Source organism: Propithecus coquereli, unplaced genomic scaffold (genome assembly GCF_000956105.1).
Source record: "Propithecus coquereli isolate 6110/MARCELLA unplaced genomic scaffold, Pcoq_1.0 Scaffold214, whole genome shotgun sequence".
NCBI classification, from domain to species: domain Eukaryota; kingdom Metazoa; phylum Chordata; class Mammalia; order Primates; family Indriidae; genus Propithecus; species Propithecus coquereli.
In genome coordinates, this window is record NW_012146523.1 from 999,590 (window position 1) to 1,020,607 (window position 21,018).

The 21,018-nt window shown below is 37.5% G+C and overlaps 1 protein-coding gene across 1 annotated transcript in view; it reads left to right on the top strand.

Moving 5' to 3' along the window:
* Positions 1 to 13,747, top strand: part of NR1D2 (nuclear receptor subfamily 1, group D, member 2) — a 31,203-nt gene extending 17,456 nt beyond the window's left edge. Inside the window, exons 6-8 of the mRNA XM_012644570.1 lie at positions 277 to 462; positions 1,816 to 2,026; positions 10,388 to 13,747. Coding sequence (XP_012500024.1) covers positions 277 to 462; positions 1,816 to 2,026; positions 10,388 to 10,584 — 594 coding nt within the window. The 3' untranslated portion in view covers positions 10,585 to 13,747. The remainder of the gene's footprint in view (positions 1 to 276; positions 463 to 1,815; positions 2,027 to 10,387) is intronic.
* The last annotated feature ends 7,271 nt before the right edge of the window (positions 13,748 to 21,018 follow it).

Sequence of the window (21,018 nt, forward strand, 5' to 3'; positions counted from 1 at the left end):
TAAACCTGTGCAGCAGGTTTTTAATATAGCTTATTAGAGATAGTATTTTTGCTTAGGCTACATCTTTATGGTAAGTTAGTTACTGTTTAAATTAGGTTGCCAAGAGGGTTTCTATAGGGAGGTGAGCAACAGATGGAGAAAGTGCTAATATCAGTGGATTTTACTCGTATTTGGGAGTAATTTTCATGTTGGGGTTTCTGATGATTGAGATGCCGCTTTTGAAATTTCTTTACCACCTCTTACAATTTAAGAGTTTTTCTGTTTTGTGTATACTAGGTTTGTCCAATGAGTAAGTCTCCGTATGTGGATCCACATAAATCGGGGCATGAAATCTGGGAAGAATTTTCAATGAGCTTCACTCCAGCAGTGAAAGAAGTGGTGGAATTTGCAAAGCGTATTCCTGGGTTCAGAGATCTCTCTCAGCATGACCAAGTCAACCTTTTAAAGGCTGGGACTTTTGAGGTGGGTTTTATTTATCCTGAATATTGATGCAGAGCATGTAATCGTGCATGTTTTCATTTTTTTCTAAGTATTTATAGTCCAAAATCTGAAAACACCAACAAAAGAACAATCATCTCAGGATTTTGGGAAGAGACTAGGTAAATCCAGAGTTACTTAGGACTTGAAATGTAAGTGTTCTGTATTTCTAGCTTATGAACTCCAAGTTCTAGTATTGCTTTCAGGTGTGGGCTTAGCAGTTTCTGCAGAATGTTAGACACCTACTCAAAGCTTAGCCTGATGTTTACTACGTGCGGTACAGAATAAGAAGGATGAATAGAATGTGGTTTTTGTCTTCTAGGAGATTGTAGAATATTTCGGGGATATATGAGACATCTGTTATGTACCGTGTCAGATCTTCTTGCTTCAGGATCATTGGTTATTTTTCTATTCCAGCTTCTCTTGCAGTGATGTATTTTGCCTGGGCTTGGGTAGCCACTGTTGCCAACTTTGGCAGGACACACTCAGTGACTCTGCTGGTACTAGATAGGTATCGTTCACTTCCAGCCAGCCCCAGGGCTTCACTTTTGCTGCTGAGGTGTGAGAAGCCTTGGGACCTACTCAGACCTTACTTAAAGCATAACTCTGAAATTTTGTGTGGTGGGGGGAAGTTGATATTTGGTGGGCCAAATCCTTGAACCTTTGATCAATAGGAGAAGGGAGCCAGGGATATATTTTCACCTTTTGTCCCTGGATTTATTAATAGTATAATAGAGGGAGTGTGGTAGGTAAGTAATGTAATTGTTGATTGATTGTGATTGTTTTATTTATGTATAGTCTCTCTGGGTTATGGTTTCTTGAAGTAGTCTAATAAGAGTTCATCTGCTGCATTTGCCTTGGCTGCATTTGGTGTTTTGATGTTTCCAAGTGTTGCTACATGAAATGGTGCTATTTTTACTTAGAGCATAGAGACCATGTGATATACTTGGTTGCCTAAAGAGTTTCTGTAGTGCCTTTGGCCAGGGCCCAGTTTTAAACTTCGTGACATTATTGCTTGCTTTAATTTTATATTTGCATTTCAGAATCTTTGTTAATAGAGTTTCATAGTATCACAGGGCTCAAATATTTTGCCATTGGTGGCTTGAATTGCTTTTGATGTTCTTTTTCGAGTGTTTATTACTTTGGTAGAGGATTTGCCTCAACAGAGTAGTTGTAGGCAAAAGTAAACTCAGTTTTTCTTTTACAACTTTCTTTTATAATATATGTGGGTTTTTAAAAAATATGTGGGATATTTTATAAATGACTTGAACACTGAGTTGGTTTTTAGTATTACTATTAAATTTACCCAAACACATTTAAGTCTTTTTCTTTTTCCAGGTTTTAATGGTACGATTTGCATCATTGTTTGATGCAAAGGAGCGTACTGTCACCTTTTTAAGTGGAAAGAAGTTTAGTGTGGATGATTTACACTCAATGGGAGCAGGGGACCTGCTAAACTCTATGTTTGAATTTAGTGAGAAGCTAAATGCCCTCCAACTTAGTGATGAAGAAATGAGTTTGTTTACAGCAGTTGTCCTGGTATCTGCAGGTAAGCAAGCTGGTTCAAAATTGTGCCACACCTAGCATATAGTGGCCAACTAGAGCGAAGATGGCAGTTAACTAGGTTCTAACAAGCTATATAGAGGGAATAAGGCCTTAAGGAAGATGCTAAATTATGTGAACTTTTTATTTTTTGCGTAATTATTTTTCTAAATTATGACAGTACAAGTCAAAGTGCTATAGGAATAAAATAATATTTAGATCTGGGCCTCTTGCATTTATCACTCTTAATCTTTAGCTTTTCATAATTTTATGAATCTAAATCTTTATTTCACAGACTTATTTTTTGGAACATTGTATATCTCCAGATAGGTGGTTCTAATATGAATCTAGGTTTTAATTAAAATATGATGTAGGTTACTTGAAAATGTTAAAAGTATCAAGAGGCACTAGTATTGTTTGTTGCAAAGATTGTGACTTGTGAGTTCTAGGCTTTTGCCCAGCTCTACCATTGAATTTTATGTGTGACTTGGATAAGTAATTTTATCATTTTGGGTCTTGGGTTCCTTATCCTGTCAAAGGAAGGGGTTGCACCATGTGAGCCCAGTGAGAGTCTGGCATAGAAGAGATACTCAGTCACTGAATGAGTGACCAAGATTATTGAGTTTTTAATGTTTATTTATATGAGTCATTGATGATGTGTCTCAATTTCACAGTTGTTTCTGACCAAAGTATTTCAATTCAGATAATAGCTATTAAGGCAGAGATTGTTACTCCCAACAGCAATTTGGAAATTGAGACACTGGCTGTCTTGGGGACATCTAAGTAAGTGCCAGCCACTTTTAGGTATCACTTTATTTTGAAACATTTTTTTGGGAATTTTATAGTATTTTGATATGACTTTATGTTTTCCATTTGCTTCCCACTGCTAGGCACTGTGAGAGTTATAAATTATGGCCTCTGATTATGTAGCTAAACTATAAATTAGTAACTCTTTAAGGAGAGAAAGTTCTTTGTATGACTTAAAGAGCCTGTACATCAGTGGAATAAATGAAGACTTATGCAAATTTGGTTACCTTTTCTGACCAGCTCTACCTGGATAACTCAGAATGCATTTATGGCATGGAAGTAGTATGGAAGGAATATGTCAATAAGTCATACCTATTTTCTTACTGACCTTGTAGTGTCTCTTACATTTTACCTACCATTTGCAGAATCTCTTAAGTAATTAGTATTGGTTTAAGTAGACATAAAATTAATAAACCTATTAGTGTGAAACCAGAGATAATCATACTTATTAAATTCTTTATTTCATGAATATGCCTTATCTGCTAGGTGTTCAGGTAGAGGCAAGAAGCATTAAGGCACAAGCTTGTTCTCCAAGTATTTTGGTGACACAGAACTACACAAAAAGCTTAATGGTATTAAACTGTGTAGTTCTGACTGAGGTAAGTAGGAGTTACAATAAGGAAGATGAAATCATCTTGGAAGGCTTTTTGAGGAAAGATAGAATTGGACGACCTGGAATTTGAATATTAGATTCATTAGGTTTTCCCAGTGAAGAAAAAATAGAAAGGCAGGTGTGGGAGAGCACAGGATAGGGCTTGGGAAGCGGTAAGTGGCCCAGGCCTGGACCCTGCATCAAGGAGGAGGGGGACACGAAGCTTGGGATTTAGGGGAGTGCCTGGTTATAGACTAACAGCTATGAGAACTAAGCAGAGAAATTTTTCCAAAATGCGGGACAGTGGAAAGTCAACATAAGTTCTTAAATAGAGGGATGATCAGGAGTAAACAAAGTGATGTTTAACATTAGTTCCGCATTTTTATTGTGGGCGGATTAGACAGGTATGTCATTAGAGCTGGATAGTCAGGATGAGGGGCTGTTGAAATAACATTAGGGTATGAAGCAGTGGGATGAGCTCCCCTGAAATAAATTAGGGCAAGGGAGATGAAGTAGAAGGAACCACGTCCCAGAGATAGTTCAGAGAAAGAACTGATGGTAAAGGGATGAAGGGGAACTGTATACCAGGAACCTTGCTAGTTACATCATTTATATTTTCCACTAAGAATATGATTTTTATTTTGTTTTACTCTCTTTGCAAAAGCCTTTTTTTTTTCTGATTATAAGTTTAATATTGGTTCTTTGAAAATGTAGAAAATATTAAGCTAAAAATAAAGATGATATCCTTAATAGAAAAGATCACTAGTAACATTGAGGGAGTCTCTGTCCATTTACCTATCTATCCATCTATCCATCCACCTGTTTACTGATGTATGATGTGTTAAAAAAAAAAAGTTTGAAATATTAAGCAGAAAAAACTGATTATAAAAGAATACAATGGATTCTTATTTTTGTTATGTCTATACATGAAGATATATAAGCACAGACGTAAGAGGTTTCATGTCAAATCTAAATCTTTACCACTTAAAAATGACTAGCTATTTTTAAAACATTATCTAGACAGGAAAATAAAATTCAAAAACTACGGAAGAATATAGAGTAAAAAGTCTCTACATTTTTCTTCTACTCCTATCTTTATTCTTCAGAGAACTAGATTTCTAACTATCTTTCTTTTTAATTTTCTGATGGTTGACTACCCAGCTCTGAATATAGTGCTTGTACCTCTTTTTATTTGGTAAATATAACTGATAAATAAAAGTGCCCTCACTTTTCCTTCTTAGTTTTCATAAGTTTTATTTTTTCAGTTACTTTATTGGCTTTATTTATAATTTTAATATACTCACATTCTTTGATCCTTCACTTTTACATAATCTCTCTTGGATAGTTTAGATGGAATCTTCTTATTACATGCGGAGAGAGTATCTCCCTTCCTCTGTACCCTGCTGCTTTTGCTATACCATTTCTTTTATGTAGTCAAGAATTAAAACATTTATATCTTCTTTTTTTTTTTGGAGACAGAGTCTTGCTGTGTTGCCCCAGCTACAGTGCAGTGGTGTCGTCATAGCTCACTGCAACCTCAAACTCCTGGGCTCAAGTGATACTCCTGGCTCAGCCTCCCAAGTAGATGGGACTGCAGGCACATGCCACCATGCCTGGCTAATTTTTTCTCCTTTTAGTAGAGGTGGGGTCTCGCTCTTGCTCAGGCTGATCTCGAACTCCTGAGCTCAAGTGATCCTCTGGCCTCAGCCTCCCTGAGTGCTAGGGTTACAGGCGTGAGCCACTGTGCCTGACCTAAAACATTTATATCTTGTTCTTTAACTGATTGTTCCATGCTTTGTTGATCAGTTGATTTTCAAAGTTGAAAAGTCAAAAGTCAGCATTTACAATATTATGATTAAGTAAATAATGCTCATTGTTCACACAGTGAGGTTGAAATGATAGGAAAGGTAGTGTAAATCTCTGCAGCCTGAAGTGGGAATGAATCAGGTTCTTGCATCAGGTAATAAATGGATTATTTCTGTTCTCTATCAGTTGCTTAGAATTAAGCAACATTTGTAGTTTTCTTTATCTTTAAAATACCTTTTGTTTACCTTGGAATCTATAGTTGCCGCTTTTTTTTGTTTTTGTGGTTTTTAGGTTGTCAGAAGAAATGCTTGTTAATTTCTGGATCTCATTATATATTTTATCTTCACAACAGACCTCTTTGAGCTAGGTTACATTATCCTCAGTTACATAAGCAAGGGATTTGAGGAACCAGAGGGGTTAAATAATTTACCCAGGTCACATTTTTAGTTATTGGCTAAGCAGGTATTTGAACTCCTATTAGTCTGGCTTCAAAGCCATTCCGTTATACCGGTTGTTAACAGAATAGCTTTAGCTGCTAAGGGAGAATGAAATCTCAAATGTTGATAATTTGCCTGTGAGATTGAAAAAATCATGATACCATGAAAGGGGAATTGTATCTGGAAGGTAAGTTTTTTTTTCAGGTTGTATAAAATGATACTAGTCACTTCCAGTTGAAGATTAGGGACTGGCATGTAGGTGTGAGGCCAAGGCACATTGGATTTCAGTTGTCTTCATAGAGGTTTTTTTTTTTTTTTTTTTTTTTTTTTTTGAGACAGAGTCTCACTCTTTTTGCCTGGGCTAGAGTGCCGTGGTGTCTGCCTAGCTCACAGCAACCTCAAACTCCTGGGCTCAAGCGATCCTTCTGCCTCAGCCTCACAAGTAGCTGGGACTACAGGCATGCGCCACCATGCCCGGCTAATTTTTTCTATATATTTTTAGTTATCCGATTAATTTCTTTCTATTTTTAGTAGAGACGGGGTCTCGCTCTTGCTCAGGCTGATTTCCAACTCCTGAGCTCAAACAATCCGCCTGCCTCGGCCTCCCAGTGTGCTAGGACTACAGGCGTGAGCCACCGTGCCCAGCCCATAGAGGTTTTTATCAAAAGTTTTTGACTTCCATCCTGTAAGAAGTGAATATACTTAGTTTGGTGAGGAGTACAGGCTTGGGAGTGAGATGAAGAACCAACTAAGGAAGTAGAAGATAGATGTGTCATAAATTAAACTGTACAAGTAGTAGTGTAGCAGTTAGTGTGTCATTTAGAAGATGAATTTCCACTTCAATGTGTGCATTCTAACATTACAGTCTCCAGAAGATCGTTTATGATCCAGCCAGATTTGTAGTTAGATTCTTTGGCCTTGAAATCATAAAAGACCATGCTTTTAGAAATTAAGGCTTCAGAAAAATGTAATACGGTTTGCATTTTTTTAAGTGTGGGCATCCAGTTCTCTGAAGTTCTGAATTGTATAAAGAAGTATACGTTACCTCAACACAAAATATTCACTGAAGGACTAACTACTTATAGTACTAGTTCCTGCTCAAATATCTTTCCCAACTTACCAGTTGTTTCTTTCTTTGCCCATCTAGGTTATTTTGATTGTGAGGATCACTGTCATTCTTTCTCATTTTTTGGTATTATAAATTAATGATAATGTGATCCAAACCAATTACAGTAATGTATCACTTAATGACGGATGCGTTTTGAGAAATGAATCAGGTGATTTCATTGTTGTATGAACATCACAGAGTATATATTTACATACAAGTAGATGGTGTAGCCTACTACACTCCTAGGCTCTATGGTATAGCCTAGTGCTCCTAGGCTACAGACCTGTATAGCATGTTACTGTTCCAAATACTGTAGGCAATTGTAACACAGTGATTAAGTATTTGTGAGTATAAACATATCTAAACATAGAAAGGTACAGTAAAAATATGGTATGAGAGATAAAAAATGGTATACCTGTATAGGGTACTTACCATGAATGGGCTTGTAGGACTTGTAGTTGTCTGGGTGAGTCAGGAGTGAGTGGTGAATGTGACGGTCTAAGACATAACTGTACACTACTGTAGACTTTATAAACCCTGTATACTTAGGCTACACTAAATTTACTAAACAATTTTTTCTTCAATAATATATTACTGTAACTTTATAAACTTTAAAGTTTTAAAAGCTTTGACTCTTCAACGCTTAGCTTAAACACATTGTATAGCTGTACAAAAATATTTTCTTTCCTTATAACCTTATTCTATGAGGTTTTTTCCTATTTTTAAAACTTTTTATTTTTTTTTAACTTTTTAAACTTCTAAGACATGCATACATTAGCCTAGGCCTACACAGGGTCAGAATCATCATTATCACTGCCTTCTACCTCTGCATCTTGTCTCACTAGAGGTTCTTCACAGGGCAATAACATGCGTGGAGTTGTTATCCCCTATGATAACAATGCCTTTATCTGGAATACTTCCTGAAGGACCTGCCTGAGATTGCTTTACAGTTAACCTTTTTTTTTTTCCTGAAATAAGTAAGAGTATACTCTAAAATAATGATAAAATGTGAAGTATAGAAAATAAATTTTTAAAACCAGTAACATAGTAGCTTATTACTGAGTATCACGTACTGCATATTATTGTACCTGCTAGACTTTTTTACGACTGGCAGCACAGTAGGTTTGTTTACACCGGCATCACCACAAACATGTAATGTGTTGCATTATCATATGATGGCTGCGTCACTAGGCAGTAGGAAATTTTCAGCTCCATTATAATTTTATGGGACCACCATTGTATATGTGGTCTGTCATTGAGTGAAATGTCATCATGTGGCTCATGGTTGTACTTTATTCTGCCAAAATATAAGCCCCTTAAAGGAAGGAATTTTGGTTTGCTTTGTTCACTGTTGATTCCCTAGCACCTAGAACACTAACCAGCACGTACATTCAGTAAGCATTTGGCAAGGATGAAGTGCACTTAATGAAGTGTGAAGATGTTTTAAAAAAAATTACTTGAATATCAAGGGCAAGGGAGACACTTCAAAGCATCATTGAAGGCTTTAATTATTTTTGCAGAGAGAACCCTTATGACTGGCCAAAGTTAAATGTGAAGAGGCTAGGTGCAGTGTCTCATGCCTATAATCCTAGCATTTTGGGGGCTGAGGCTGGAGGATCACTTGAGTCCAGGAGTTTGAGTTTGCAGTGAGCTATGGTGACACCACTGCACTCTATCTCGCCTGGGCAACAGAGTGAGATGCTGTCTTAAAAAAAAGAAAAAAAAGAAAAAACTGAAGAGAAAGAAGTCTTTTGTCTAATAGTTTTGTCTGAAAAATTGTGACCCCTCAAACCAATAGTCAACATTCGATTTCTTTTTCAATAAGGATTAGCACATAGTTGTTATAATAATTCAAAATTTGTTAAATGTAAGATAAACCTATTTTTACCATTTTTTTTCCTGCGTTTAGATTAATCAAACTTTTCCCCCTTTTACTATTAAATTTTAGTCTTTGTTCTAAGTGCTTGCATTGCAAGTGGCCTTTTTGAACTACCACTTTTAATGGAAGACCTTCTTAATGTCCTTATAAAAAATGAAAGGGCATGAATGGCCTGGGATTTTGCTTCTTTGTAGAAGTTAGAAGTCTTTTTCTTGTTATTTACAACCTCCTTGGTGGTGGTGAGGGGGGGTTGACTATTTCTTGTGCCTGCTATTATAAAGGGAGGAAATAGCCCTTGCTGATGAAAAAAAAAGTCTGTGGGCAAACTGCATACATTTGGCTAATTTTAAGATACTTTATTGCTGGTTTATGCCAAATTACTAATTTATTAACTTTGTATGACGAGCTTAGTAAACAACAGTATGCTAAATGAAAGTGAATGTAAGGTACTATAACTAGTATAATAAATATAAATATCCCTAGTATGATAAAGTTGCATTGTTACTGCATAACAAGTTATCCCAAAACTTAGTGGCTTAAAAATGGAAACATTTACTGTCTCACAGTTTTTGAGGGTTGAGACTATGATACGTGCCTCTGACTCAAGGTTTCTTAGGAGGTTGTAATCATGTGGACAGGGCTGTGGTCTCATATGAAGGCTTGAGTAGGGAAGGATCTGCTTCCAGGCTTGTGTGGTTATTGGCAAGGTTCTGTTCCTTGCAAGCTGTTGGATTGAGGGCCTCAGTTCCTTGCTGGATATTGGCTGGAAACCACTCTCAGTTCCTTATCATGTGGGCCTTTCCATAGGGCAGCTCACAATGTGGCAGCTGGCTTTTCTCAGAGTGAGTGAGTGATGGAGGCCACAGATTTTTGTAATCTAATTTCAGAAGTGACATCACTTCTGCCATATTTTTTTCATTAGAAGTTAGTAAATCTAGCCAACTTGAGAGGAGGGGATTACACAAGGGCATAAATACCAGGATGAGGGGATCATTGGAGGCCACTGTAGAGGCTGCCTACCACACATGGTACAAATGAGAATATATTCCATATGTATTAAAAATTTTATATACTACATAATTTTTTTTTGCCAATTAGAAGCAGTTGAAATCAGCAGATGACAACTAATTTTAAAAATCAGAACCTCAGCCGGGCGCGGTGGCTCACACCTACAATCCTAGCACTCTGGGAGGCCGAGGTGGAAGGATTGCTTGAGCTCAGGATTTCGAGACCAGCCTGGGCAAGGGCGAGACCCTGTCTCTACTTTAAATAGAAAGAAATTAGCCAAACAACTAAAAATAGAAAAAATGAGCCGGGCATGGTGGCGCGTGCCTGTAGTCCCAGCTACTCGGGAGGCTGAGGCAGGAGATCACTTGAGCCCAGGAGTGAGAGGTTGCTGTGAGCTAGGCTGATGCCACGGCACTCTAGCCCAGGCAACAGAGTGAGACTCTGTCTCAAAAAAAAAAAAAATCAGAACCTCTCTTTTTGTGAACAAAAATTGCTAAGTAATAAAGAAGTTTGGTTTATCAAATGTACTGTATGATATATATGCTTTATAATATAGTAAATAGCTGGAAAATTTGCCATTGAGATTTTAAAAAATTGGTCAAATATCTTTTGCCTTTGTTCCAATGTATAAAGCATTGTTTTAAATTCATTAGTGAGATTTATGAGCAAGAGTTATATTTAATGTTAATAATATGTCCTCTCCTTCATATTTTTCTATTCCTTCTCATTAGATCGATCTGGAATAGAAAACGTCAACTCTGTGGAGGCTTTGCAGGAAACTCTCATCCGTGCACTAAGGACCTTAATAATGAAAAACCATCCAAATGAGGCCTCTATTTTTACAAAACTACTTCTAAAGTTGCCAGACCTTCGATCTTTAAACAACATGCACTCTGAGGAGCTCTTGGCCTTTAAAGTTCACCCTTAAGGCCTTTGTTTATTTAAACATGAACTGAGGCTAACTGTACACTTTGTGCTAAAATGCTTATTTATATATGTGTATACCATATGTGGAGATAGAAAAGACCTTTAAGACAATACAAGATTGTAGGCTATCTCTGTAATCATGCAATAGCTGTTTGGATTGAGAGCTCTTCAGCCATGATTAGACGTTGACCGCATCTCCCTGATAGACCAATCAGCTGTGTCGCACTTAAACTGGAGAAGTTACACTGAATTATAATCACACTGAATGTTAGACTTTTTCATCTGCCAAACCAAAAACCATTTTGATCTCCCTGTGGTATAAATATAACGCACAATCACAAGTATATGAAGACTTAGAAATTAATTCTTTGTGGTAGAAGTTCTGTTGAATGATGGAAATCTTGTTACCACCACAAGACTATTTGATCTAGTAATTGGAACTTACTATTGGAGTTAGGAGATCTCCGTGTCTGTATTTTACTCTGCCACTATTAAAGTGTATGATCCTGGGCAGGTTACTTGGTTTTGGAAAATGAGAATTGGTAATATTCCCAATGCCCCTCACAGAGATACTAAAAAATGTCTATAAAGCATATTTACCTCTTGGGAGATAGGCACTATGTAAATAAGGTAAAATTTTTGTTATAATTATTCATAATATTCTTTTCTTATTTCTAAGCATTTCTGGGAAATCATTTCATAGTCTACACCAACCATATTATTCAGGGTTCCTGCATATGTGTGGGGTATCCTACTGATACATATTAAAAGTTTATGGATACATCAGATACATAGTATGTGTACATAATATGTGAATATGGTTAAATATATTTCTTCACAATATTTTAAACTGTGAAGAACTTTATCATACAATAAACTTAATACAAGAGGTGTCAAAGACCCAAATTAGGTGCATTTTACCTGTTGATGATGATATAACCATTGCTTTAAAATGTTTAGACAGTAGAATATTGAATTTATGCTCTATTTTTATTTAAGCAACACTTAATGTAAAAGTGCAACAGGCAGTTAAGTCCAAATTTCAAAAAATATGTATTTTAGAGTTCATCTTTGGTAAAATCTTTGGTTCAAGGTACTAGTTGTTTAAAAGTTCTTTCGTATTCTTACTTTGTGCTGAAAAAGGTTGCATTGCTGCCTCTTATACACATGCTCCAGCTTGATGATAAAGAATTTTGATTCTTTCTGGAGAACCAATTAATGTTTAAGGAAACTGTTTAATACGATGGCATGTGTGCGCGCGCATGTGTGTTCTGAGTCCACTTTTTTTTCCTAAATAACACTACAGGGATTTTGTCAAATTAGATCTAATCTATAATTTGAAAAATCATTTAGTGCGTGACCTACAGGCTTAGAAATGGTATAGTCAAAGACATTTCATCCACATTTCTAATAGTGGGCTTTATTAAATAGATAAGATCAGCCTCTGTATATGGCAGTAGGAGAAATAGCCAAAGTTGAAGATTGTGTGTATGTTTTTCTGTTTCCCTGGAAAATAGCAATTAATTGGATTTTTTTGTTAAAGATTGCCTTCTATAAAATGTTTGGATTATATAAAATTGCAAAAATAAAGCCCGCTTTACTGTACTAAGCCTGTTATTTTCATGATGTGTGAGCAGAATGCCTTACTTTGTAATCTTGTTTAACTTGTTGCTACTGGGACTTGAATTTCTGTGGCACTAGTTAAGTAAGTTAAAAAAAAAAAGTTAAGCCCTCTCATTATTAAAGAGGAAAGGCGATGGTGATGTCTGTAATACAACATAAACCATAATTGTGATTTACCTTAATAGGTATGACTTTTATGGGATATACCATATAGTTTTTGTGAATTCTTTACATGATAGCATTATCTTTTTATAATTTTTTTCCTAAGATAAACAAATGCATAGTTTTCTTCTATGGGGGATAGAAACAGCTTTTTGAAGTAATATTGAAAACCTCAAAGATCATGTTGATTCTTAATTTTTGCCTTTTGCATAAGCCTCTTTATGATATGTATCTTTAAAACAATTAAGTCTTTAGGAATGTGTAACCAGAACTGTTAGTATTGCTTATAAAACTTTAGTTAGGTTCAATATATACATGTATACATCTCTATATAGGTATATAGATTTGCATTTTGTCTTGTAAAATTTTATTTGAATAAATTCTTCCTATAGGTAATGGGAAACAAAATTAATAGTTCATATGCCCCTCATAGTATTTCTATATTTGAAAATAGCCCAATATGAAACTTCTGATTCCAAAATTAGACCAGCAGCCTATTACAAGCACATTCTTTGATTGAGTTATTGGTTATAAACTTACTAAATGCAGAGAAGACAACCAATTTAGGAAACTTCTGAGTTGGTGGGACACTGTTGATTAATAATGTACTGTATGAATTAAGTGATGCTTTAACTCTGATTTTATATTTTAAAGTTAAAATGTGGGCATTATGTCAGCAAACTTAAGGGCATTATGTCAGCAAGCTAAAACTTTTTTTTTTCTGTGCTTTTTAACGTATCTCTTTACATGATCTGAGAGAGGATTCAGGCTTTTCAAGAGAAATAGCTGAGGGAAAGGGGAAACATCTTGGGATGAAGCTTGTCCTTATGATGATGGTTTAATTACAGATTAAAAAATAAGGAAATTTCAGTGGATTAAGTGTATAGCTTTCATATCTACATTTCAAGAAATTACCATTGTAACTTGATAAGAGATGATTTATTTTATGTAAACATCATTGCAAAGCAAGGTGTAGAAGCTCAGCTAGATTTATTACTGTGCACGAAAGTAAATACCTATCTCAATTATTCTTTTTCTTTTCCGATATAAAGTTTGCTGAATGTACAAGAAGAGTTTATCACTTAGGATATAGAATTTTTTTAGGGGTTGGGGGGAGGGGCTCTGTCAGGAAATTGTTACCGATAAACAGAGATTGACTTGATTTGATCCAAAAGGTAAAACTTGAAGCTATTCTTGAACTAACATGGAAAAATAAAATGGCTGTTGTTTTAAAAAATGCTAAATATATTGTTGACGGGATATGAGTTAAGTTTATTTTTTACGAACTGTAATTGAAGAGGACATGGATAATATCTTCATGTTTCTGAGAAGTAATCTGTACATGGGGGGAGGGGATAATAAATATCATTTCTAACCAAGTGTGGTGTTTGGTGTCTACTTGGATGTTTTTGTAAGGCTATTTATAATTTAACTTACTACAAGTTACCTTGTCCCTGAGCATAGCAGAATCTCTTATGTAAAACTCTGCTTCAACATGGGGAAATGTGTATATACAGGGCTTCTGAAAAAAAGAGAGTTTGTTTAGAGATTCCAGCAAGGACTGTTGCTGTTTTCTATAATGCCACCTGAATAATGGTTTCCTGGGTATGACAAGGTAGTCTTTCTGGGCAGGAGTTGGTGACACAGGAACAAACAGGGTACTTGGTCTAGCCTCAGCCCTGAATGGGGTAAGGCCCCGCAGCAAGACGACCCCCGTTTCCCTTTCCTCGCTGTTTGTATCCATGCTGGCAAAGTTAAGATAGTTAACTTAAAACTACATTACCTGCAGTGTTTCTTAGAGCAATAATATCCACTAGTTTTCTGTGAATATTAGTTGATCTTAGGTGGGAAAAAATGGGCTCCTTGATCAACTAAGTTTGGAAATGCTGGGTTACTGAGATGTTTTTATGTCAGTCCGGTTCTCTAGTTAGCCAATGTGCATCATGAATCGTTTAAGGAAGGGGTGCCATTTTCACCAAACTTTCTCCACTAACCCTCCTTTCCCACCTTTTTTTCCTGTACGAGACTTCTTGGAAAGTGTGCTTTTAGTAGAAAAAAAAAACCTTGTTAACTATATACCCACTGTGGGCGTTGATCAGGATGTTGATCAAATTCAGTGGATTGCACAAATTATCATTTTATTTTGCCCCCTTTTTTGCATGGTCTAATAGAAAACATGGAGCTCCAAATAAATGTGTGGTTGATGGAAAACAAAAGGGATTAAATTCCTTCTGAATTTTAGAAATAAACACCTGTGAGTACATGAGTAATGATAGTCAATTCACGGGTCTGGTTTTAGTTTTTACACTCAGGCCTGTGTTTAAAATTTGTTACATTTGATTTTCTTAGTCTGTCTAAAAGTTTAGACACAGCTATCGCATGTGTTTTAGTAGCCACATCAGAGTTACTCTTCACTATGTGAGAGTTGGTTGCTGTGGGGTGATTTCAAGACATCAGAGTATCAGATCTGCATAGAACACACCGAGTGGAATGGGTGTAGGAGACCTAAAGGGAAGTCTTGGAGGAAGCTCAGAACCTCTCCTTAATATTGTGCCTAAATATTGGGGCGCATTCCTCAAACATGCTCTCAAAATTAGCAATTCCCATACATTTTTTTAAAAAATTTTTTTTCCCAATAAACAGATTTAATTCAGTATTGCAAAGAAAAGTAATTTCTGGTTGGCAGTGTTCAGTTAACCTAAATCCAAGCGGAATGTCTTCAAGAAGAATTAATTTAGTAAATACTGTCTCATACATTTTAATGTAAGTTACTGGAGGGGGTGGGATCAGTGCTTTTTAAAAGACTCAAAACCAAAATCCACGGATGAATATGGTGTTCCTAAAATTTTTCTCCCATTTTTCCTACTGGAGTCTGCAGAGTCAAATATGATCTTCTAAAGTCTCTGAGGTAAGTTCTCTATATTTTTTTGTTTTCTGTTCTCTTACTTTTCTTTGAACACCTTGTCCTTAACCCAAGCAGTTTTCCCCCTCTTTGGTTCCTTTGCTTGTTTTCATCTATTTTTTTCCCCTACGATAGCTGTTTGATTTCCTGTTCAGGTTTGCAGTTAAACGCAAATAAGGTAGTTTCCAAAGTGGAAAGCACCTACTTTTCATTTTCTTTTGATTAACTTTTTGCTCCCTAGAGTGGTTGCTCATTTTCTAAGCTGTTTTATCTGACAAGATTTTCAAGGAAAAGAATAATGGTTTAGTCATTAAATTGCACACATTTATTGAATATGTATCAGGATTTCTTTTTTTTTAATCCAGATGCAAAATGAGGTTCCATGTAAAGCCAGGGAACGAGTTCAGATAGTGTTGGGGCAGCTGTGTGCACATGGAGTACAATGGCTGCCAGTCACAGCAGCTTGAAGAATAATTGCCAGGCACTGCTGTTCCAACCATTGTGTGCCGGAGCTGGTTTGTAAGGGCTTGTGAGTTCTGTTTGTTAGTTTCCAGGAATTTAAGGAGCCAGTTGTTACAAACACGGCCATTATTAAAAATTAAATTGTATAAGCTTTACATGAATTGTATTTTAAAAAGGTAGTACTCCAAATTTGTCACTTTCTAATTATTTTACTACTTTACTGTTTGTTTTCGAGGTTAAATACCTTAATTTTCATCTGTACAGTGGAAATACTTTATGATGATGTGCTCCTGCACATCTCTTTCCTGCTAGCGATGGCACATTGGTAGCTCAAAATTGGCTAGGGTGGGACTATTTATACCATGGAAATCTGCAAATACAACAAAAATCAGGATTTGATTTATTGTTTTGTTGATTATCTAGATTTAAGAAAGTTATGGAGAAAATGTTAATACAGATTAAAAGTGTGTGTCATGTCTAGCCATTACATGGTGAATAGCACAGAAATTTGAAGAAATATTCTAGTATTTCTAATTCAGAAATTTATCTGATTCAGCAAAGATGTCACACACATCATTGATAAGTTCTGACATAGTGTTTGCTTTACTAATTAATATACATTAAAATATCAATCTGTCAGAACTATACTGGTTTGTCAGATGCAACTTTGGCAAAAATCAAGTACACTATATTCTGTAAGAATTTCTTATATGGAATTTACAATAAAGAATATTGTATATTTTATAAATTGCGTGCTTGTATGTATGTTTAGTAAAATTAATGACAAATACATACATACATTTTTCCTCCCCAGAGAACTGGTTGTTAAACATTTACCAGTGCGCCACTATTTTCATTTAATTCATTTGCTCTCAACCCCAAGAGGCAATCTGTTTTCCAGATGCAGAAACTAAGGCTCAGAGAGTTTAAACAATTTACTCAAGGTTACATAGCTACTAAGTAGAGGGTTGGGATACAAATCCAGGCATTTGGGCTCCAGAGCCTGCTCTTAACTGTAATAATAACTGGACTTGGAGTCTCCTCCTTGGCAGAGTGGTTTTGAGTAAGTACTTTGATCTGTATATATGTGGAGTTAATAATCATTTTATGGGATTGTTTGGGAATGAGTAAAGGGGAAGCTTTGGATCCTAGTCAAGGATTCAATATATAAGAGAAGTTTAATGTTGTCCTCTCCAACCCTTAAACAAATTTTTCTCTCATCTGCGAAAGGATAAAATACTTAAAAGTAGTTGTAAGACTGAATTATATGTATTCAAAGACCCTTTGCAAATGGCGAAGCCATATGCAGACATTAAGTAAGTGTTTTTTTTCATCATAGATTAGAATAGACTGTTCTAAAACTTTTATGCCAATGGAATCATTGCAGCATGTACTTGCTGTGGGTTGAGTGTTCCCTACAAAACTCATTGAGATTTAATTGCCATTGTAACACTATTAAGAAGTGGGGCCTTTAAGAGGTGATTAGGGCATGAAGGCTCCGGGCTCTTGAGTGGATTAATGCTTTTATCACAGGAGTAGGTTTCTGATAAAAAGGGTATGTTTGGCCCGGTTTCCTCTCTCTGTCTCGAGTGTTTGCTTGCCCTTCTGCCATGTTATGACGCAGCAAGAAGGCCCTCGCCAAATGTGGCCCTTCAGTCTTGGACTTTCCAGTCTTCAGAACCAGGAGCCAAATAAACTTCTTTTCTTTATAAATTACCCAGTCTGTGTTATTCTGTTATAGCAGCAGAAAATGGACTAAGGCGGTTCTTTTCTGTGTAAGGCTTTTTCACCCAGCATAGTGTTTCTGAGATTCATCCAAGTCATTCATGTATTGGCAGTTCCGTTTTATTGCAAAATAGTATTCCACTGTATGGATGTACTATGGTTTATCCATTCTATTGAATGGATGCCTGGGCTGTTTCCAGTTTGTGGTTATGGATAAAGCTGTTATGAACACTCTTTTGTACTTGAAGTTGCGCTGTATTGTGAATTCACCCTGGTGTGGAATCTATGCTAAGTTCTAAGAGTGCAAGAAGCAGTGTATGATGGAAAGCATGAGAAACAGAGAAGTCAATCATGAATGAATCCTGTCTGTCTTGGGTCCTACAGAAGGAGATGTGCATCAGTTAGAAGATGCTTAAGACCTATCTAAAAGGGAGTTCAACAATAAGGATCTTTATTATTTATTTTCTACACAAGACCTCTGGAGGCAGGACAATTTCAGGCTGGTTCAGTGGCTCCACCAATGCCATCAAAAACACAGGAGTCTACCTCACACTCATTAAGATGGCTATTAAAGAAAACAAAAACCTAGAAAATAAGTGTTGGTGAGGATGTGGAGAAACTGGAACCATTGTGCACTGTTGGTGGGAATGTAAAACAGTGCAGCCACTGTGAAAAACTGTGGTGGTTCCTCAAAAATTGAAAATAGAAGTACCATATGATCCAGCAATTCCACTTCTCGGTATATACCCAAAAGAAAGGGTCTTCAAGAGATATTTGCATACACATTTATAGCAGCATTATCCACAGTAACCAAAAGGTGGGAAATAAACCAGGTTTCCATTGACAATTGAATGGATAAACAAAATGTGGTATATACATAAAATAGAATATTATTTAGCCTCAGAAAGGAAAGCAATTCTGACATAATGCTACAACATGGATGAACCTTGAAGACATACTAACTGAAATAAGCCAGTTGCAAAAGGATAAATACCGCATGACTCCACTTATGTGAGGTACCTGGAGTAGTCAAATTCATAGAGACGGTAAATGGAAAGGTGGTTGTCAGGGATTGGGGGGAAGGGGAAATGGGGAGTTGTTTCAGTTTTACAAGATGAATAGAATTCTGGAGATTGTGATTGTACTTAACACTATAAAAATGGTCAGGATGGTAAATTTTATGTTATGTGCATTTTACCACAATTAATTAAAAGAAGAAAAAAAGAACCTGGCAGTTCTGATCCTTCTTTGTCACCTTGTGCATGTTTCTAAAGTTTTCTCTCATGGTTGCAAGGTGGCTGCCACCGTTCAGGCATCCTAGCAGAAACAGCATGTCCAGAGAAGAGGAAAGACTCTCCTCTTGTTTATTGGTGCAGGGAGGAACCTTTCCCAGAAAGCCCTAGCAGACTTCACCCCTCAGCTCCCATTGGCCAGATTGGGTCGCATGCTGCAAGGGAGCCTGGGAAAGTAAGTATCTAATATTTTTCAGCCTCTGTGGAAAGCAGCAAGCTCTTCCAGAAAGAAGGGGTTGGGGAATGGCTATTGGGTGGACAACCAACAGTTGTGTCTTTTATATGGAATACTGAGGGAGAAAGGTCTTCCTTTGTGAGCTCAATATTGATGGCTGCCATCAGTGGCAACCAGAGCAACATCCTGGCTGTTAGAGATGATGCTATTGGCAGAGAGCTAGGCCTACCTCTGATTGATGCAGGGCCAGACTAAGAATATATGTATATGAAGGCCCCCAGCCTGCCTTTGTTCTTTTCCACTTCCTGCCTTTGTCCCATAGCATGAGGGACCTCTCCAGTGGTGTTCTGGGCTGGTTCTTACCACCTCATGAAAGCCGATTTTTTCAGGAATCTTGTGAGCCGATTAACTTCACATTGGTAGCTTGAAACTGACCATGGTGGGAGTAGTATTGATTCCATGGAAATCAATAAATGCCACAGACTGGGGCTCCTACCCCAAGTACCAGCACACAGCTGAGCCTCTCACACATGCTCGTGGACACCCCAGCTCCTGGGGTCCAAGCTCTAGCTACTCGGTCTTCCACACACTCACCCCCTTAACCATCCCTTGGGTCTGGGTTCATGCACATTAGCAGTGTGATCTGCCTGCAGGAGGACCAAGAAAAGAGGTGTGAGCAGGCCCTGGAAACAGGCCCAGGTTTGTTTGGGCAAGGAATTTAGATACCTGGAGCTTGATCCAAAAGGGGGCATGGGTTTTGGGCAGGTGTGTCCCCTTGGCATGAGGAGAGGGGCACAGTCAAAGGGGGGCCAGAGTTGGGCCTTCTGTAGTGTGGCCCAGTAGACCGAGTTGTAGGGAGGGTAAAGAAGGGGGAATACTTCTGTACCGTCTCCCTACCGCTCTGCCTCTGACTGGATGGGAGAGAAAACTTCACCCCTCATCCACCCGCCTAACTGTTGGCGTGTATGTAGTTGTTAATTTGCCCATGAAGGGCAAATTGTTGGTTTAATTTTTCAGAGCCCAGAACAGTGACACATGAGACACGTTTCAGTAGTGGACAAGGTTACTGTGCCTTAAAGTTTGGCGTCTCTGCAAGACACAGCGTTTGTGATTGTGTTCTCCTGTGGGGCAAGCACACCTGGGCAGCATACCTCTTGTGACTGCACCTGGGTGCGAAACTCAGGTTGGAATCTTTTCCATTTTAGATTCAGGGAGGAGGGAGCATGAAGCCTCCTGATTTGAGTTGGCTAGGATTAGGCGCAGCCTCTGTCTTTAATTTGTGCCTGCTAGTACAGTGGTTCTCAAAGGGTCGTCCTCTAACGAGCATCATCATCATCTCCCGGGAACTCACTAGAAATGCAGGTTTTAGGGCCACACAGCAGATCTGGGTCAGAGACTCGGGGTAGGGCCCAACACTCTGTGTTTTAACAAGTTCTCCAGGTGTTTCTGATCCAGCTGAAAGATTAAGAACCACTGCCCTAGAAGAATATAACTTGGCTTATGAGTTTCCTGGGGCACCTGTAACAAAGCACCATAGACTGTGTGGCCTAAACAGAAGTTAATTTTCCAACAGTTCTGGAGGCTGGAAGTTCGAGATCAAGGCGTGGGCAGGGATGGTTCCCTCTGAGGGTGGTGAGGGAAGGATCTGTTCCAGGCTTCTCTCCTTGGCTGGTAGATGGCCGTCTTCTCCCTGTGTCTTCACATGGTCTTCCCTCTATGGCTGTCTGTGCCCAAGTTCCCTCTGCTGGTAAGGACACCAGACAGATTGGATTGGGCGCACCCTAATCACCTCATTTTAATTTAATTACCTCTTTAAAGACTCCATCTCCAGTATATTCTGAGGTACTGGGGTTAGGATGTCAACATACAAGTTTTGGGAGGACAGGGTTTAGCTGACGACACTTGGGAAACCTGGTTATATAATTTATGTGTCTGTCTTTCCCTCCATTCCCCACTTGTGAGCTTACAGAGCTCAAAGACTGGGTCTTTCTTATTTTTATAGTTTTATTGTCTTACAGAATCTCTAACAGTATGTTAATAAATGTTATTTAAATTAATTGACTACTGATGGAGGGTCACACTGATGTTTTATTA